The 19695-nt window shown below is 39.0% G+C and overlaps 4 protein-coding genes across 5 annotated transcripts; 3 read left to right on the top strand and 1 right to left on the bottom strand.

Annotated features, from left to right (window-relative positions):
• The first annotated feature begins 422 nt into the window (after positions 1 to 422).
• Positions 423 to 3363, top strand: lmod3 (leiomodin 3 (fetal)). Its single transcript, XM_035657042.1, has 3 exons — positions 423 to 1018; positions 1187 to 2794; positions 3065 to 3363. Exons 1-3 carry the CDS (start codon positions 731 to 733, stop codon positions 3110 to 3112), a joined length of 1944 nt encoding a protein of 647 aa, XP_035512935.1. The 5' UTR covers positions 423 to 730; the 3' UTR covers positions 3113 to 3363.
• A 673-nt stretch (positions 3364 to 4036) lies between these two features.
• LOC118324622 (PRA1 family protein 3-like) lies at positions 4037 to 9132 on the bottom strand. Its single transcript, XM_035657045.1, has 3 exons — positions 8876 to 9132; positions 8017 to 8234; positions 4037 to 5532 (listed from the first exon to the last, which is right to left on the bottom strand). The coding sequence occupies exons 1-3, from the start codon at positions 9055 to 9057 to the stop codon at positions 5357 to 5359; spliced, it is 576 nt and encodes a 191-aa protein (XP_035512938.1). The 5' UTR covers positions 9058 to 9132; the 3' UTR covers positions 4037 to 5356.
• Positions 9133 to 9770: 638 nt separating this feature from the next.
• On the top strand, positions 9771 to 15360 carry LOC118324621 (NEDD8-activating enzyme E1 catalytic subunit-like). Of its 2 annotated transcripts, none has more exons than XM_035657043.1 (18): positions 9771 to 9857; positions 9960 to 9998; positions 11154 to 11277; positions 11425 to 11505; positions 11614 to 11696; positions 12014 to 12094; positions 12221 to 12264; positions 12350 to 12414; positions 12527 to 12682; positions 13221 to 13323; positions 13435 to 13545; positions 13715 to 13768; positions 14168 to 14204; positions 14295 to 14376; positions 14475 to 14575; positions 14660 to 14723; positions 14800 to 14854; positions 14961 to 15360. In XM_035657043.1, exons 1-18 carry the CDS (start codon positions 9838 to 9840, stop codon positions 15047 to 15049), a joined length of 1389 nt encoding a protein of 462 aa, XP_035512936.1. In that variant the 5' UTR covers positions 9771 to 9837; the 3' UTR covers positions 15050 to 15360. The 2 variants fall into 2 exon arrangements, with proteins under 2 accessions (XP_035512936.1, XP_035512937.1); XM_035657044.1 differs by having other exon boundaries at positions 9780 to 9857; positions 9960 to 10022.
• A 2083-nt stretch (positions 15361 to 17443) lies between these two features.
• Positions 17444 to 19460, top strand: LOC118323892 (chemokine-like protein TAFA-4). The gene is made up of 3 exons (XM_035655958.1): positions 17444 to 17546; positions 18926 to 19081; positions 19309 to 19460. Exons 1-3 carry the CDS (start codon positions 17444 to 17446, stop codon positions 19458 to 19460), a joined length of 411 nt encoding a protein of 136 aa, XP_035511851.1.
• Positions 19461 to 19695: the final 235 nt, after the last annotated feature.

Below are 19695 nucleotides of genomic sequence, written 5' to 3' on the forward strand. Positions count from 1 at the left end.
GAAAGATCCAAGTTTATGACTCTGTATCCAGATCTGTATATTATATCATATCATATTATAGCATTTAAAAATAAAAATAACATAGGTCAAAGATCAAGTCTGAGATACTGTCCGTATCTGTATCAACACCTTGGATAGTACAGTATTTTTGTGGATTTATTCTGGCGAGTATGCCAAGAAATTTCCACTTGCTTTGTATCAAATGTTGCTTTGAGTAATGATCTAAAAAAAAATCAGACAGAAGAAATGTCTCTTCTTCAACTGTTAGTATCAATTTCCCTAAAGACAAATTATCTCATCTGGCTTGAGCTCATGTTTTTGTTGTTGTGCAGCACTTCAGAGGTTATGGCTTCTACAGAGCTCTGGGAGACTCGGAGGAGCTCTGTGTGCATACCCCCCACCAGCCCTGTGAAAATGGTCCACCTGCTGCTGTCAGTCCTACACTTTCCTTTGCCTGAAGCAACTGTCATCCCAAAAGATCCTGATGGCCAGGCCAGCTGGGAGCAGGGGCTGAAAGAAGAATGTTAGCGTGTCTTTCCCCTGCTTGTACCTTAAATATCTTCCAATGCAGTTCACAGGGTTTAATTTTAGACTCCACATGAGGCCGGAGCAAACGGATTGTAGCTGAAGTCAAAGTCAGAAGCAGTTTGCTCTGTCCTGAGTCATAGATTAGACTGAACTTATCCTCCATTTTGATAACAGCAGAAGAAAGAAACTATACAGCACAAACATGTCAAACAGTAGAGACCTTGAGGATCTCAATGAAGAGGACATCGATGAGGATGAAATCCTTGCTATGCTTTCACCCGAGGAGCTTAAGGAGCTCCAGAGTGAGATGGACGTTATTATTGCCCCAGATGAGACTGTACCGGTTGGACAGAGACAAAAGGATCAGACGGAGAAGCCTCCTACAGGGACATTTGACCACAGATCCCTGGTTGATTACCTCTACTGGGAGAAAGAGTCCACACGTATGCTTGAGGAGGAAAGAGTGCCTGCCACTCTGCTACCTAGTGAGGTAAGAAGTCAAACCCTCAAAAGTTCACAGATGAATTAAAAGTATCAGTATTTCCTTCGAAACTATAAACCCTATAATATGAAATGTTACAGGCAGAATGAAAAACACCAAATAGTGTCTGAAATAGCACAATGGAATAACATTGGTGTGATTTGTTGTTTTCATCAGAAAACTTTGAGGGAAGAGGCTGAAAAGAAAGAAAAAGAAGAAAACACAGAAGATGGGCAATATGAAGTGTATGAAGTAATAGAGGAAGTCATTGAGGAAGAAGTTGTAGATGGTACAGATGGAGAGGAAATTATAGAAGAGATCATTGAGGAAATTATTGAAGAGGTTGATGAGGGGGATGAAAAGGACAAACAGGTGGATGTGAAAGATGAGAAAGAGGCGAACTCACCGGTGAAAACAGAAGAACATGAACATATAGACAAAGATGTAGAGCCTCCAGACAACAACAAAGAAAAAGTACCAGAAAACAATGAAGATAACAATCAGTCTTTTTCAGACACAAATGAGAAGAGGGAGGACTTACCCCCAGGAGACAGCACATCACAAGTTCAAGAGAAAGAGGAAATTAAAACAACAGACTCTTTGCTTCCCAAAGAGGCTCCAGAAGAGCCTGAGACAAATGAAGCCAATGATAAGCTCCCGCAGAAGGAAGAGAGAAAAATTAACAAGTTAAAAATTCCAAAGCTGGCATTCAATAATATAAAAATGACATCAAGACCCTCGGGAAATGAGACAAACTTGGATTCGACACTTGACAAAATCCACAAAAACAACCCCTCTATCACTGAAGTAAACCTCAACAACATAGAAAACATTCCCAAAGAGATGCTCTTAGACTACGTCAACGCCTTGAAGAAGAACAAGTATGTGAAAACCTTCAGTATAGCCAACACCGGTGTCGATGAAAACATAGCTTTCAACCTGGCCAACATGTTACGAGAGAATCGTAGCATCACGACTTTGAATATTGAGTCCAACTTCATAACCGGAAAGGGCATCGTCGCCATCATCCGCTGCCTCCAATTCAATGAGACCCTCACAGAGCTGCGTTTTCACAACCAGAGGCACATGCTGGGTCACCACGCCGAGATGGAGATCTCACGCCTGCTCAAGGCCAACAACACCCTCCTGAAGATGGGCTATCACTTTGAGCAGCCGGGGCCGAGGATGGTGGTGACAAACATTTTAACCAGGAATCTTGACCGCCAGAGGCAGCTGAGGAAGGAGGAGCAGAAGCAGCAGCAACAGAAGGAGCAGAGGGAGCTGATGCAGAGGTATGAGAACAGTCTTAACCTGCCTCCTGGTTTACTTGAGATGCTAGGGTACATACCGCCTCTAGAACTCCTGCAGGAGCATGGGCTCATCCCACCATCATCAGAACTGAGCACTGTACCTCAAATACACCACCAGGCAGAACAGCCTAAGCCTCAGAAGCAGTTCAAACACAACAGCACTCCCAAACAACCTAGTGCCGAACCAGCAAACCCACTGAGGGACGTCCAGCTGAAGAGGACTCCCAAGAAACGTGACCCTTTTCTGGAGATGGATGACATAAGACCAGGGAGGGCAAGTTTCCAACTGAGGAAGACCCCTAAAGTGAAGGATGCAGGCAGTGACGGGGTGGCAGATGAAAGAGCAAACCTGACTGATGTGATTAAGACTTTGAAGCCTGTCCCTCGCAGACGAGTGCCACCAAAGGTTGATCCCACACCCCGTGATCAGCTCCTAAGTGAAATCAAACAGAGCAACGTGGCCTATCTCAAATCTGTAAGTATCCAGGAGTTTGAATTGCGAGATCATTAAGTTGGGATCCTGTGAGCACCTGACAAGTTAGATTTTTTTAACTGATAAAAAGGGTTGCTATGATAGTGTCAAAGCTCTTAAAGGAGAAGACCATTAAATTATCTTACATGCTTTAAAGCTTATAGGGTGTTCTAATATGATTTATAATGATTTTACACCAAGTATCCATGTATACATATACTGGTCTAGAAATCCAAGTCATCTTTTTATTCTTTCCTTTGTTGCTTCTTGCAGGTGCCACTCCCTAAATGCCTGGAATCAAGTGAAACAAGTCTCTTCTAAGGCTACAACCTCAGCTGTGTGTTTTTTCTTCACCATATTGTATGTTTATTCTACACATATTAGGCATTAGTCACTCTAAAACTACTCAAACGAACTGTGTGCAGTAAGAGTGAACTATATTGTCATAATACATAACAAATATCAGATGGTTGTTGTTCCACTCTTGTGTTGTTATTGCACTAAATTGTTGCTGATTTCTTTATCATAACAATAAAGATATAAAATTAAAAGAGTTCATTGCCAAAACATAATATATTATTACATTGTTATTATGTGTTACCTTTTCAGCAGCTGTTATCTCTAAAAAACAGAGCCTGCAGGTTAAAATCTTAAGTACAAATCCGTATATTTCCAAAATAATGACACATTCTTAAGATTTTGTGCTAAAATTATATTTTTAGAGTAGGTTTGTTTGATTAATTGTTAGACAATTCATTTTAGAGCATAACCTGTTCCATATGTTTGCATTTTGCTATAAAACACTTTGTGGGGATTGTAGTTCTTCTTTTTTATTAAAATCAGTGTCAAACTAAATGGATCCCCAATGAATCATCGCAGTTGCTCTTTTTTACTTTTCATATTCTTAGAGGAACAGATATGAAAAAAATTCTAATTACTAACCTCTTGTTTTTTTTTATACAGGGAGGGTATTTGAAGAAAGGGAGATGAGTCAGAATCCTGAAAAAAACTGATGCCATGTGGACAATTAATCAAACTGAATCAAATGGCATTGCATAATCCTGGAGGGGATAATCATTAGTTCAGTTGTGTTATAAATAAGCTTTTCATTTGTTTCCGCAATAGCCTACAATTCACAACTTTGTTTCTCAGGAAGATTTAACCGAAATAAGACAAGAACAACTTAATTTTGTTATAAATAAGCACATCGACATATTCACACTCAATTGGAAAAAGACTGCAACATAAATCAGGTTATCTTTATTTTTTATAGAGGACAGACATGTTTTACTTAAAGTTCTGTGATTTGAAGAGAATGAAAGTCACATAAAAACAGATAATATATAATATAGCATTCATATAACATAAAGGATCTCTCTGAACTGCCATTTGTGAAAGTAGCATGCACAAACTGCAGTCAGTGTGCATGTGTGAAAAACAACAAGAAACAACTGCTCTTACTCATCAAGGAGTAGCAGTAGAAAATGAACACTTAACATTACAGATGACTTGACTTGACTTGATTTAATTTGGATTCTTTTCACAAGGAAAAAAGGGATTTGATCACAAACTTAAATGGGAGGTCCGTATGTCTCTAGTCCAGTATTTTCTAATACTGTAATTAAAGAGTAATTAAAGTGAATCAGTTTAATCAGTAATTTATATCATTGGCAAATGTACCTGCATTATGCATTTTTTTAATACATTTCTGCATGCTATATTATTAAAATAAAGACACATCAGAAATAACAACAAACGTTTACATACTATGATAGAATATTCAAACAATAAAGCTGCATGTGCCATTCATTTTTCAATATTGCATAGCTGTGATCAGAAGGGATACACTCAGGCCAGCCTGTATGGTCAGGAACTGTACGCACAAATCTCTTGAGAATAGGAATATTTAAACTCAAGTATTTTTAGTCAGGGCATATACTGTAACTGTCTCCACAAAAAGCAAACTGGTCTCAGATCAGTATTCATACAGCTCCTGAAGAAACAAGATGGGAATTATTGCTGTTCAAAAAGCAGTTTACTGGATGTTGGGTCTTGCTGTGGGTCTACTCAGTGAGAAGAAAATTAAACATGCTTGTTTTGAGGTAGCAAACAGTGAGGATTTTGATTTCTTTTTTAGAACAAATATAAATGGCATCTAACAACTGCATTAAATATTGTGTTCAGACATTCTGCTTTAATTTTCTGAAATAAATAGTCAGTCATTGGGTAAAACACAGTGCATAATCAAGGGAAACGATTTGTTTTTGGAATTATTTTTGACACCTTTGGTAACCTTTACTGCCCATTGCCTTTCAACATCCAATCCACGCTGTGATTGTGCAAATCTTGTTATAATGGCATTATCCATCCTTACGCTTCAGATAATGTAAACACAAAAGTGCAAAGAATAAAATAAAATGGATAAAAAGTATGGGAATGCATGAATGTTACATGAGTAACTTTACATGTATTAATAGAGGGGATACAAATTTGAGACACATGGAAATTGAATTCATCCACACTGTATGACACTGACTTCCCTTGGCACACTTTTGGTGTAAAGCCTCATTCCTTCAGTTTGCTTTCAATGAAATCCTGAATCTTGTTCATTTTCTCCTCCTGCTGATCCAGGAGGTCCATGATGACGCCCATGGGGGTCTTCTTCAGCCCAACACCCTCAATCTTGTTCTCCAGTCTGTTCTTCATGTTGCGCAGTCTCAGCGAGGCATGAATCAGACACACTACAGGAAAAACAACAAGTTATTTGTATTTTTTTCCCCTAATGTGGAAATAAAAAAGATACCTTTTAGTTTCTAGATAATTTTCTCTTGAATGCATCTTGGAAAAAAAGGAAACAAAATCTGATAGTGTTGCAACTCTAAAGTCGGTTTAAGGCTCGGCATATCTTTTATTCCCATGTCAGGCAGATACTGAGTGCATGACATCAGCCAGTAAATGTAGTTCTGTACAAATCAACAACCCATGGCAACCCATCAACACAAGCAGCGGGCAGGCCTCCTGGGAAGTGATCAAACTGTCTCATCTATCCCCCACGATGTTAGAGCTGCTACATTTGTTCTAACGATCCAACACATCAATTATCTAAACCACTCTGCTGACGGTCTGACTTTTAATGTATTTTGAGAGCTCAAGCAAATCCAACACTATGACTCTAAACTACAGTATAGCTCGCCCTATATTGCTGACTTTATTTTACATTCTGTGTCATAAGTGAAGGCATGTCAGTAGGACTGTACTGTTCGATCCCTACAGTGAGTCAGAATGAGAGAGTGTTCGGAAATACTTGTTCACCCACAGAAAAACCTCAGTTTATGAATCCCAATGTGACTCACCATCTCCCTGCATTAGCCAACAAGTGTTTCCAATATACTGTAGGGAGTTTAAATTAAAATAGAAAAAAAAACACCAAATCTATAAAAGATTTTAAAAAGAAGTTTAAGTAGTTCCTAAAAAGAATAAATGTTTTTGTCACATCTGTTAAATTTAAGTGTAGTGAAGCTAAATGCAAGTAAAATAAACAGTGTTAACCAGATGCCTCAAAGTTCATTCTTGTATTAAAATCACAGCGTTGCAGAAGATACAGAATAAGAGAAAGCAACGTGTGTGTGATTCCTCATAACTAAATCTAATTTTACAGCAGCCAAGCCCTAAAATTACAGGTGGGTGTGTGACTAGTTGGAGCCAAAAGCAAACTATTAAAAATGACTGACAGCTCATTTGTTTTGTTTTTGAAGTACCTACAGGAGAGGTTAGGGCAACATTGGCAAAAACATTTTTAAAAGAATGGAAAAGAAAAAAACTTGAATGTTCATTACTGATTTCAAGATCCTTAGCACAATGTTATCACAGGACCACAATTTCATATTCATGTGGTAACGACTGAACCATCTCCATGACAACTGGGCAACCTGGACCCTTTAGTAAAGGCTACGTGATGTGACTGAAAGCTCTGGAACATTTGCACTAAATAAAACCTTGTGCACTTTTTTTTGGTCAAATTCAAATTATTGAATTATTATGTGTCCAATAAGTCCAAGAAGATTAATGTCAGAGTAATACGATATAGCTAAATATAAACTTTCACATGCCCCTCGTTAATACTAGAAACTGATAATGCGTTGCCTAAACCAAGGCTGTGTCTAAAAACACTCCCTTTCACTACTCCTTACATAATAAAACACTCAATATATTCAGTCTATAGTGAGCAGCAAAATGAGATTTTGGGCCCTTATATGACTCATCATCATTTTGCATCAGCACCAGTGTCGGGCAGTAAGTAATTACTAGTAATTATATTACAGTCATAATATCACTTTCCCTATTAACTAATAGTGTAACTAATTACAGATACATTTCAGTAATAATATTACCCCACCCAAAAATAATCCTTTACTGATTTGAAATCCAACAATTCACTCACATCCTTGGTTTAATGTGTGTAATCGTGGAGGAAACTAACTGGAAATATTCCCCTTACTTTGATTTTAACAAACAAGAGTGGATTTGAATTGTCATACATCTTAATTCTGGGAAGAAAGAACACAATTATCAACTTTGTGGGAAAAGTAATATAACTAGTAGTGTAACTAGTTACTGTTGGCAGGGAGTAATACGGATAGCAATTAATATTACTTTTGAAAAGAGTAATAAGTAATGAGTAATAAATTAAATGTTTTGAGTAACTAGCCCAACACTGGTCACCACTAACAATTGTGTGTTCGCCCCTATGAAATAGGGTAATACACTGCATCGTATAGGGGCAGCTGTGACTCAGGGTCGTCCACGAATCAGAAGGTTGGCGGTTCAATCCCCGGCTCCTCTACCTCTACAGCTGTCCCACTACTGAACCTCAAATTCCTCCCAATGCTGTGCCATCGGGGTGGGAGTGTGTGTGAATGGGATTTGTTCATTTCTGATGAGCAGCTGGCACCTCACATGTCAGCTTCTGTCACGAGTGTAAGAATAGGTAAATGTGACATGTCGCTATATGTGGGACTGGTAGTAGAAAGTAGCGTATGGTCATTTTTTTCATTTTAATGTGGGAATTTTTCACCATATAGTGCATAAACGTCACACTTTGAATTCGGACACTGTATTGCGTTGCCAAAAAAAACTATCACACAGGGAGTGATTTCTTAATAACTGAATCCTCCATTCACTTCAGTAAAAAGAAAACCACGTGAAACAATTGCAGTGAGACTTACGCAGCATAGGGAAGGTGATTCCAAAGATGAAGACCATGACGCCACCACACAGAGACAGCAGGAAGTAACTGGTGACCATGACCCCGATGACAAACAGAGTGGGGTTCCTCCTTTTGAAGTTCTTGACGAAGGCCTTGTTCTCTCCTGCCCACACTGAACCAATGAAAACCAGAGCCACCACAGTTCCTCCCAGAAACATGCCAAACGGGTTAAAGAACCTGAATAATTGGAACATGAAAGAAGACACATTGCACATGAAAGATTTCTAACAAATAGCACAACCTGCTGGTTGCATCAACAATAGCTAACATCCTGGCCAGCTGGTGTAAGCCATTGGAGGGCAGATGGCTGCAGTAAGGCCTGTACTCATGATTTCCACTACATCATCCTGTATTAAAAAAAAAAACTATGAAACCAGCTTGATATAGCCATCACCACCAGCTAGCAGCAGGGATATGTGAGCTCCAAATGTAATGTGGTATCCCTCACTAATTCAACATCCGTTACTTTAAAAATACAAAGGATCTGTTGTTGTCCGTTTGACAACATGCAGCACTTGCACACATTGTACGTAAGATAACAGCTACAGTGTTTCTTACTGAGCGTTGCTGTTTACTGAATACGAAGATATTTGAGTTAACTAACTTATGTAGCTAAAATGTGTTTAACTGCTCTACGTTAACCCGAGCCAGGTTAAATACCTAAAGGACAGATGCTACAGAAGAGTTACAGTGTCTCAGAGGATGTTACAGGAATAACCTGCGTGGTCATGATGGGTGTGGGTAGAAGGTATGCGGGCTAATTAAACACAGAGTCAGGGGTGCTAGCCCGTCTGCGTTAGCACGGTGCCAGAACTCACCCTACAACGAGGAAAACCGCCAGAGCCACGGCGAAGTAATTCGTCTGGTAGTACAGCAAGTTACTGATCACTCTGTTGTTCCACTTCGCCAAGTCTCCGAACTCAGGTTTGGCGAATCGGTCAGTTCCGGGGAAGAAGTCGTCCCACGGTCTGAGGGGTGCGAGCTCCATCTTGGCTGCCATCTCTTCACCGTGTTAGCTGTGAGCCACACACAAACACAACGAACCCACACACACACGCTGCGTAATATTTTGACAGGTCAGCTGATCGCCGTCTGAGCTCGGAGGAGGAGCGGAGTCAAAACGAGAGCCCTGTAGTCTCGCTCAAGATCTCGCGAGAGTCAGATTATTGAAGGGTCGGAGCGGACTTGCGCACTAGAATGCGCATCTTGATTTATTTACGTTTAATGAATAAAAAACGCCAAAAAAACGCCAAAAAACACGATGAAAGTTATTAAATTAGTTTTTAGATTAATTATTAACAAGTTATAAGATTTCAGTAAATTTGCATATATGTACTGTTGTATGTCTAGCCAATAATACATTTGTTAAATTTATTATCTTTAATACATTAAATATAAAAGGTGATTATTATTATTATTACTATGATTACCATTATTATTGTCATTCATTTTTTACAAATATTATTAATAATAAATAGAGCAATATAACCAAAAATTCGTAACCGAAATAAATATATTATATATTATATAGCAGCGTTTCACAGTGCTTTCAAAAATCTCATTTATACTATATATAATGCAAACATTTACATATAACCTGATATAACATCTTTTACCTATTCATTTTTTTTATGGGGAAACATCTAAATATTCTACAGACTCAGTCCAATATGCAGTTCAGTTTAATGAGGGAATAGCATGTCTCTGTTACTGCTGCTGTGTGCAGCTTTGACACTCGGAAACACAGCAGTCACAATCGAGGACATGGGACCGTGAAAGTATGGCGGATGCCGTGGAGCCGTAAGTCTCAATGGGCGAAAATGATCATTTTATGGTAGTTCAGCTCTCGCCTTCTGATGTTAACCCGGCACGCTTGAACCCCGTTTTTCTTTCTCCTTCCAGGGAGAAGAAAAGAAGGCGAATAGAGGACCTCACTGAGAAGTTAGTGACGATTGCTAAATAAAGGTCTCTGACTGGCAGCAGGTTTGCGTTGCACTCTGAGCAGCGACTGCTGGGCCAGGAGACATGAAAGTGAACATTTTTTAGCAAGGGACAGCCTTAATAGTGCAGTTAGGGGGTGGTACAATGCATCCCATTGACACAACGTATCTATTCACAGTGTCAAACATAATGCAGAGACACTGCGCTGCACCAACCCTGCGTCCTCCCTGCAAGACAAATCCGGAATGATCTACACATCATAGCTGTTTACCATTTTACACACTACATACTAGTCCTGCAGCAGCGCAGGTCGAGTATGTGTGTGTGTTTAAAATGCAGTGACAAGTGACAACCAAGTAAACTTAAAGTCAGTTATGCATTCAAATAAACACTTGTGCTGTGCACCTGTCCCACAATGCAATGCACAAAGTAAAAATGGAGGAGCTACAGAGCTCAAAAGCAGTGGTGAAGCAGCTCCAGAAAGAAAGCTCCAATCACAGAGTTTCACTTTTGCAGTTTGATGTCTGATGGGACTTGTATAATTTCCTGCTCACATACAACAATAAACTATATTGATTTGTATTCTAACTGCGAAAGCGTTATACTGTAAAGAGTAGTATATAGTGCATATTACTTAGTTTAGTTCGTTAGTATGCGGTGTGGAATTGGACATAGCAAATATTTCTGAAGATCAGTTAGGCACTGCCTCTTAGTACAGTGGTTCTGGGTGCATGTATATGAGATGTGAGATGTTTAACTGAGTGATTTTTATCTCACATTGTTGCTCGAGAGATTAAGTGACGCACTATTCTTAGACTACACTTCACAGCAAGTCCAGGGGACTCATATGACCAATTTAGAGTGTTTGATTCAGATTGTTGAGTTATCAGTCATCAATAAAAGTTAAATTGGCTAGTTTAGGTGCCATCATTTATGCACAACAGATGAAATGAATGGTGGCTTGTTCTTTCTCATCTATTTTTGGCCAACTGCTTAATTTCACTGCCTTCTTTACACAACATTCAGAAATGTCTCCCTTGAAAAATGCATGTTATGAGGAATAACTAGTATTATTAAAGGTTTAAGTAACAAGAAATTAACAAATTGTTACGTTACTGTATAAGTTGAGTGTATTTTGGGGTGTTTTGTGTCCAGAATGGCTGTAGATGGTGGACACAGGGACGGTGGTTGCGACTGGGATGGCCGATGGAATCATGTGAAGAAGTTTCTGGAGAGACCGGGCCCGTTCACCCATCCTGACTTTGAGCCAAGCACTGAGGTGACATAGAAATACCGTCTCGGAAACGGAGAGCACTCTTTTCATATGTTGAACTGAATCAGTGTAGTCACACCGTCTAGTTATGGTCATATTGCAAATCACAGCACATATTCCTTAAATATTGTTGTGCTTCTTTCATCTGTACAGTCTCTACAGTTCTTGTTGGAGACATGCAAGATTCTGGTCATTGGCGCAGGAGGACTTGGATGTGAACTCCTCAAAAATCTGGTAGGAAATAGCTTTAATGTACGTTATCCTGTAAGCTGAGCAAACACAGACTGTCTTCACTGGTTGCTCTTTTTAGATAAGTTCTTACATCGTCTTGTTGTGCTTTAGGCTCTGTCTGGGTTTCGCCTTATTCACGTCGTTGATATGGACACAATTGACGTGTCCAACCTCAACAGGCAGTTTCTTTTCAGGTATGTTTCACCTCCATTTTTCCCCCTCTTTATAGTTTGAACAGTGGTTTAATATTTGACAAATAAAAGGTGTGATATACTTACATTGCTCAATCATTTTTATAATATTTCCTTTTATTCATTACCTAATGCTTATCAAAGATCAAAATGTGTATGATGTATATGACTATGTGATGATGTAATAGTCTGATAGCCCTTAATTTTATCCATGAATTTTCTTCTAGGTCGCTGTAATATTGTAACCATTCCAGTGTCATAAAATCAGATTACATTCAGCATTTATGTCCTACAATTAACTGCTATATGCATCAATTTAGACCCAAAGATGTTGGACGACCAAAGGCAGACGTGGCTGCTGACTTTATCAACAGTCGTATCCCTGGATGTAAAGTTGTCCCGTATCCTTTGCCGCAACAATTAAAAAAACATTTTGTCTCTAGTTTTTTTCTTATAGTATCAGGTTTTGTTTAAATTGTATAAAATATTTTGGCCCCCGATTTGTGTTCCTTATTCATAACATGCAGTCACTTTAAAAAGATCCAAGACTTTGATGACTCTTTCTACAGGCGTAAGTGTTTTTCTTACACGGTCTATGCATTAGCAGAGCTTACTAAGCAAGCGCCTCAGAGGTTTAAACACTCCTCTCGTTGCAGAGTTCCACATCATCGTCTGTGGACTGGACTCTATCATTGCCAGACGCTGGATGAACGGGATGCTGGTAGGAAAGAGACGTTTGATTTAGTTTATTGTATCTCAGTTTGAATATATCTTTGATCAGACTTGCATAGGTGTAATCTGCTGTGAGTTATGATTGAGGTTGACTTCTCTAGATATCCCTCCTGAGCTATGAAGACGGAGTCCTGGATCCCAGCTCCATCATCCCCCTCATCGATGGAGGAACAGAAGGTTTCAAAGGAAACGCTCGAGTCATTTTGCCCGGCATGACTGCGTGCATCGACTGCACACTGGAGCTGTACCCGCCACAGGTCACTTTTTAACAGCAATTTATCTTCTACTTTATATTCATATAAATACATTAAATGCCATTTGTTTCTGTTTTTAATGGATAAATTATATGACGGAGTAGTTAACCAGCCAATTAAGTTTTTATGTAAGCTTCCACATCAGCTGTTCAACTCGCCTTTTGGGTGGGAGAAAGCGTCTGTGGTGCACAGGAGGTGATGTTTCCCATCTCCATCTGCAGCAGCAGCTGTTTGTCTGTGGCGAAAAAAGACTTGGGTCATAAACACAAGCGGTGATAACAACACGACCGAACAGACATAGTGCCAGAAAATTAGAGAAAAACGTGTCACATACAGACAGATGAAGTGCAAAACCAGCACAGTAGGGACTATTTTGCACCAAAGATCCAGCCAAAACACAGAAATTAGAGTATAAAATTAATTTCTTAATGAGCAGCTTCAAGTTTATAGTTGTTTGTATTATAGCAGGGGTAGACTTTGACTGACTTCACTGTGCAGACTTTAAATGATTTATTCTTGACTTTAATATTACTATCCACAGATTAATTTCCCCATGTGCACCATTGCGTCAATGCCTAGGCTACCAGAACATTGCATTGAATATGCCAGAATCTTACAGTGGCCCAAAGAAAAGCCATTTGGAGGTAAGCTAAAATAAATCTATTTTATTTCAATACATCTCATCACATTATGTAACCTTCTGCCTGTACATCTCTACAATAAAGGCTAACAATCAGGGTCTTCTTCTCAACTAGAGACCAGCTTAGATGGAGACAACCCAGAGCACATCCAGTGGGTGTTTGAAAGATCCCAAGAAAGAGCTGCAGAGTTTAGCATTACAGGAGTGACATACAGACTCACTCAAGGTGAACTTGTGAATTAAAAGACAATGATTTATTCATTGCTAATGTGGCACATCAGACAATATTTATTTTTGTGGAAATGTTACATTTCACACCACAATTGACAACTGCCTCATTCACAATCGTCTGTAACAGTGTGCTAGAATTTAACTCGACTGTTTTTGTGCCACAGGAGTTGTGAAGAGGATCATTCCTGCTGTGGCATCAACTAATGCTGTTATTGCTGGTATGAAATGTTTTTGAGGCAGTAGTTGTTGGTATTCAGGGATGTTGACAGACATTTTTGTAATCTCTTTGGTAAAATGTCTAGTTACTGTTGCTACGCCTGTCGAGCTAACTTACAAGGGACATATCCAGTTTACAGTGATAAAGGGCAGATTTACCACTTGAAAGTACTTTAAACTGTGGGTCTTACAGATGTAAACAAAAGCAGAGTTCTTATTTCAAGCCAAGACCCGGGGAAAAATGATGCATCCTCACATTCTGATGATCTATGGAGCCTTTAAGGGGACAAAAAATGCTGCTTGAAGGAAGCGTTAAGCGACCAGTCAGTCAGTGATTTATTGTTCTCAAACAATTGTACAATTCACACTGCTGGACTTAATTTTGTTTTTGTTTTCCATAGCTGCCTGTGCCACAGAAGTTTTTAAAATTGCGACAAGGTTAGGAGCAGAACAAATCTTAATGTCTCACCCCAATTATCTGCTAATTTGTCAAATGAACATTACTGAACTTCAGATTATCTTTTTCAGTGCATATATTCCTTTAAATAATTACCTGGTCTTTAATGACGTGGATGGACTATACACCTACACTTTTGAAGCTGAACGAAAGGTTTGTTGTCCCCGAATTGTCAGTAATCGCTTCACCCTCATGTACATTTTGCCGCACAGAGAATAACAAGCTCACTCTTTATCATCTTTGATTGGCAGGAAAATTGTTCAGCCTGCAGCCAAGTTCCTCAGGATCTCCAGTTCCCTCCTTCTGCCAAATTACAGGAGGTGTTAGAGTACCTAACAGAGAACGCTTCTCTGTGAGTATTCAGAAGAAAAATAATTGGCCTCTTTAGGAAAACTTAAAATAATTTTGTTAAAATTGTGCACAAAATGTTTTCCAGACAAATGAAATCCCCGGCCATCACCACAACTCTGGAAGGGAAGAATAAGACACTGTATTTGCAGGTAGAGTATTTATTCTATGAGAACCCGCATTTCATTATAAACCACTCTTTAAACTATGATTGCACTTTTATTCCAGTCGGTTAAATCCATCGAGGAACGAACCAGGCCAAACCTCTGCAAGACTTTGAAAGGTAATAAGAACCAGTACTCTGACCATTCCCAGTTAGTCCAAAGTGACCCATAGCTGCTGATATTCGTGATAACATACTTGGAATATGTTTTTTTGTTCTGCTGCAGAGCTGGGCTTGTCAGATGGACAGGAACTAGCTGTGGCCGACGTCACCACCCCCCAGACGGTTCTCTTCAAGCTCAATTTCACCGCCTGAACATTACGACGTGCGGCACTGATGTCAGATTGACTGCATCTGAATGCAAACTTGCATCACAAGGTTACTGTGATGTTGCAGTAGCACATTTGATATGATAATGTAAATAAGATGAGTCTCCCTTGTGCAACAGGATTGGTTATCATATGAATATGGAGTCATTTAACAGCATTGTTTTTTCTATTAGTAACGTTGTTTACTTCTTTGTGTATTTGTCCTGTGTTTACTTATAGTGTAGCTATTTCTCTGTCAATCAAATGAGAATAATGATGTGCACTGTGCTCTAATAAAGTTTTATTATCATGGTTGTAGAGGTAGCCTCTTTGTTATCTTTCTTCACTTAAAATTGGCGACTTCACTGTTTATCTTTTTAGGCCTTTAAGTGTGTAAAAAGGAACTGGACACAACACACCAAAATAGGAAACTTGAGAGGAAATCTGTTATTGAGATTAAAATAACACATGGATGGGTGATTTGTTGAAGTGATGGTTTTATATGACAGTATATGACTTAAAAGAATAATTTCAGTGTTTTGGGGAATATGCATACTCACTTTGCTTTCTTATTAGAGTTATATGAAAGGATCCATGCAAATCTGCAGTTTAATGAGGTTACAGGCAGCCCAGCCCTTTATATCTATTTCTAGATGAATCACGAAGCAGTTGTGTTACTTTTGTGGTGAGAACTAATTAAATATATATATATTTAATTTGAGTGGTGTGATATGATTAATCAGTAGATTGCAAATCTTTTCATTTTGGGACCCTATGAGGAAACATAAAATGTCTGTTTTCAAATATGGGCTCAAAGAAAACACAAAAATAACATATATCGTTCAAAAAGAGAACAAACGACTTGGTCTTCAGATGCAGTTTATATCCTCTGTGCCCTGTACGACAGGATGTCAATACTCACTTTAAGCTTCTTATGGCGCTAATGAAAGTGGCCGCATATTGTCCGGCAGACAGATGGTTTCTGTCTTGATTAAGTTTTAATTTTCCCGACAGGAAAAGCTGACAGGCTTTGCTCATCGGAGTGATCCAACCGAGTTCACAGACGAGCACATCTCTCACATCACATCCTGCCTGAGAGGTACACTAACTCCAGGGAGTGGAGCTGATGTGTGAAAGCGCAGGTTTCCATTGAGCTGTTATCTCTATCAGCTGGGGCGTTATTTAGCAGCATTTTTTTTTATTTTCTCGATGAAATGAGGCAGAAAAACTTCAAAGAAACTTGAGGATCATATCTGCTGCAAACTTTTGCATCCTCGCTGAGACGATCGTTATATGGTATGCATGATGTGCAGCCAAACAATGAGGGAGGCGTCAGCAGGGGTTTATCGTGTATATCAATAACCTGAACACAGGTAGGTGGTTGAATATTTTAAATATCCATTTCAATCACTATCAAAAGTCGGTTTTCAGTGTTGGTTTAACTCACTGTTGAACAGACTTAAATATGAATTTATTTTGGTGCATTCTCTTCTTTATTCTTATTCTTATAATTAAATGTTAAAATATAATAAGGCAGGCAGACTGACTTTAATTGACGATGATATTGTACAACACAGTATGTATAAGTGTGTATGCGATACAGTGGAAGTTTGTACTGGCATCGTGTTTTTGCACAAATGACAAAACAAAAGTCATGTGGATGGATAATGCCACTATCACTGAATGTGTACAACTTTGTTAGAGTTTAAATAATGCATTGCAACAGCCTCTTAAATGTTGGGAATGTCTGCTTTTTCTCTATTTGACATTATAGCAAGTTTAATATCTTTAACTTCTGGACTCAGAACAAAGCAATTTGAAGATTGGGCTCTGGGAAATTGTGAAGGACATTTATCGTATTGAATAAGCGATAAATCGAGAAAATAATCTAATTAAAACAATGTTAGTTGCAGGCCTGAAAGTTATATGGGGTTAAGTGTTGAATGAAAACGCCTTCAGCAAACTAAGCAGTGATGTTTTACTTCTTGTCCTGAATTAGTTATTGCTGTAGTCTGACATGAAAGTCCACGTCCCAGTTTTTCTGTGACTCATGTGGAATACAACTTGTTTTGGAGGGAGAGTTTAGCTTTGAATGCAGAGATGTTTACAGCTGAGGGGATAATATGAGTCAGAAATGAGTGTAAGGACCCACTCTCATCTGCTTCCAAAGCTGCCTCTTATTGCACTTTTATTGGAATTTCTTTTATTTGCTTTGGCTTGGCTTGGTGATGAGAGAGTCATAATTGAGCAAATAGATACAATGATCTTATGAACCACATATTAGTAGTCAGGAGACATCAGAAGCATTTAATAAGCCATATTATTTAGCATTATGATCACGCACTTAATAGGGAGAACTATTGGCATAATGCTAATGAACCTATTTTTCTGTGCAGGCAAGATGAAGCTGAGCATATTACACTGGGGCCTCCTGCTTCTTTGTATTGTAGGCTTCTGCAGCCAGCTAGTGTCCGCTGGCAACCAAAGCTCCCGAGGACAGACAGGTATGTGTCAGACCCAACCAGACCAGTGACACCCCCTGAGGGACTCATTATGGCTCCTGGTCACCAACCTGGTCGCCTGGTTGAGAGTTCAGTTAAAGCAACAAGAACCTGAAACCCAGGTGCTTCCCCTTAGAAATCCCTTAACATACTGTAAAAAGGATTTTATTGGCCATGCACTTTGACTGTTGCCACTTAATTAGCTGAATGTAATTATATCCAGCACAATGTTACATGTTGCAGTGGTGGAGTACGTGAATAAAAGTACCAATAAAACAATGCAAAAGTACTCCATTACAAGTTTATTTAAAATCATCAGCAACATTGACTTAAAGTATCAAATGTAACTAGTACTGGTTCTGCAGAAAAATGTCCCTGGTGACTGAATTATTATGTATTGTTATATAAAACATAATGCATTAGCAGCATTTGAACTAATTTATATACTTTTCCCAATGTATTAGTAAAGTAAAGTAGTTTGTACCTATGAGTGAGTTTGCACTTGAGTAAATGTACTCTTTAGTTACTTACCACCAGTGCCACAACCATACATGGATAACTAGAAAACTAGATGTGTCTTGTTTCATTTTTTGAGCTCTGCTTTGATTCTAGTCTGATTTTAAACTCCACTTTAAAGATCCAACGTGTAACATTTAGGAGGAAAATGGAAAATAATATTCACAGGTATGTTTTTATTAGTTTACAATCACCTGAAAGTAAGGATTGTTATATTTTTGTTATCTTAGAATGAGTTTTTATCTACAGAGGGAGCGAGTCCTCTTCTACAGAAGCCGGCATGTTAAACCGCCATATTTGTACAATGGCTCGAACAAACACTGGCTCTAGATAGGGCCTTTTTGTATTTCTGGAGAGTTTGGCAGCCACCATAGTTTCTCCTACAAGCTTGGAATGGTAGAGTTAGGCGAGTGGGTTGTAAGCTGAAACAACAGTGGCATCTAAGCCACTGAATCCTACACATTGTTCCTTTAAGCGTATCAGCATGAATCATCAGTAGTTTAATAACCACCAAAAACAACATTCAATCTCTTTTATTTATGTTTCCGGGAAATGATGCAGAAACAGATGTGGGGCAGATGATTCTCCTCTAATGTTTATTCTGTTCATGATGTTTTTTATCCACTTGGTGGTGCTGTAGCTTTAGAAACATAAAAAATTAGGACTGCTTCCTTGGTCATCTACATGCATGTAACAGAAAGACTACTGTATTTATTTCAATGTAACATCTAATAAAGCCAAGAAATCACTGTAGTTTGACTATAATACTGCCTTCTGGAGAGGCTTAAGTCACTCAAGCTGCCTCTACTTACATGCAAAACATAGTATAAAAATTGTCACCTTTTCCTCAAAATTCTCTTCCTCAGGGTCAAAACAGGAGAGGACAGGGACTTGTGAAGTGGTCGCTGCTCATCGTTGCTGCAATAGGAACAAGATTGAAGAACGCTCTCAAACAGTCAAGTGCTCCTGCTTCCCAGGACAGGTGGCAGGGACAACAAGGGCTCTGCCCTCTTGTGTTGAGGGTAATATTACTGGAACCCTCTTTTACCTCTCTTGACCAGAAATTTCTGTCATGACATGAATATATGATTTGCCAAAGCAGAGTCAGGTTTACCAGAGCCCACTGATACTGAGGCTGTTAAGGACCAGAGAGTGTGACATCTGATTGAAACATTTTATTCCATACAAGCCTTTTTTGAAGTCCTTCCATCTAAAAAGTGACCTTCCGCTGTGGTGTGTTTTTCTCCAGCCTCTATTGTGCGTCACAAGTGGTGGTGTAAAATGGAGCCGTGTCTTGAGGGGGAGGAGTGCAGAGTTCTCCCTGACCTCACTGGCTGGTCATGTATCTCTGGGAACAAAGTAAAGACTACAAAGGTGAGGAGAGGGCCTGCATTAGTCTGAGTCACAGCGGCACCAACACTTTAAAAAAGACATGACACAAAATGGCTTGAGTTTAAGACATGGTATTTATAGATGCTTAAATGCAGTCGTACGGTAACTCTCCTTTTTTATTGCATTATTCTTATGCAAAACAGGGGCAGACAGACTTGTGAATACTCATCATAAAGCTTTATTTTAGTAAGCTCCCCTTTGATGCCGAAGGATTCCACAATCAAGCATAATCACAGCTCCCATT

This window comes from Morone saxatilis, unplaced genomic scaffold (genome assembly GCF_004916995.1).
Source record: "Morone saxatilis isolate NCDOM2014 unplaced genomic scaffold, NCSU_SB_2.0 Contig15, whole genome shotgun sequence".
In the NCBI taxonomy this organism is placed as follows: domain Eukaryota; kingdom Metazoa; phylum Chordata; class Actinopteri; family Moronidae; genus Morone; species Morone saxatilis.

Bases quoted from the DNA above. Each gene is read 5' to 3' on its own strand.
- lmod3 (XM_035657042.1), top strand. From the start codon at position 731: ATGTCAAACAGTAGAGACCTTGAGGATCTCAATGAAGAGGACATCGAT. The intron at 1,019-1,186 runs GTAAGAAGTCAA...TGTTTTCATCAG, and splicing joins CCACTCTGCTACCTAGTGAG to AAAACTTTGAGGGAAGAGGC. The intron at 2,795-3,064 runs GTAAGTATCCAG...TGCTTCTTGCAG, and splicing joins ACGTGGCCTATCTCAAATCT to GTGCCACTCCCTAAATGCCT.
- LOC118324622 (XM_035657045.1), bottom strand. From the start codon at position 9,057: ATGGCAGCCAAGATGGAGCTCGCACCCCTCAGACCGTGGGACGACTTC. The intron at 8,235-8,875 runs GTGAGTTCTGGC...CCAATTATTCAG, and splicing joins GCGGTTTTCCTCGTTGTAGG to GTTCTTTAACCCGTTTGGCA. The intron at 5,533-8,016 runs GTAAGTCTCACT...TTTTTCCTGTAG, and splicing joins AATCACCTTCCCTATGCTGC to TGTGTCTGATTCATGCCTCG.
- LOC118324621 (XM_035657043.1), top strand. From the start codon at position 9,838: ATGGCGGATGCCGTGGAGCC. The intron at 9,858-9,959 runs GTAAGTCTCAAT...TTCTCCTTCCAG, and splicing joins ATGGCGGATGCCGTGGAGCC to GGAGAAGAAAAGAAGGCGAA. The intron at 14,377-14,474 runs GTTTGTTGTCCC...TTTGATTGGCAG, and splicing joins CTTTTGAAGCTGAACGAAAG to GAAAATTGTTCAGCCTGCAG.
- LOC118323892 (XM_035655958.1), top strand. From the start codon at position 17,444: ATGAAGCTGAGCATATTACACTGGGGCCTCCTGCTTCTTTGTATTGTA. The intron at 17,547-18,925 runs GTATGTGTCAGA...TCTCTTCCTCAG, and splicing joins AAGCTCCCGAGGACAGACAG to GGTCAAAACAGGAGAGGACA. The intron at 19,082-19,308 runs GTAATATTACTG...GTTTTTCTCCAG, and splicing joins TCTGCCCTCTTGTGTTGAGG to CCTCTATTGTGCGTCACAAG.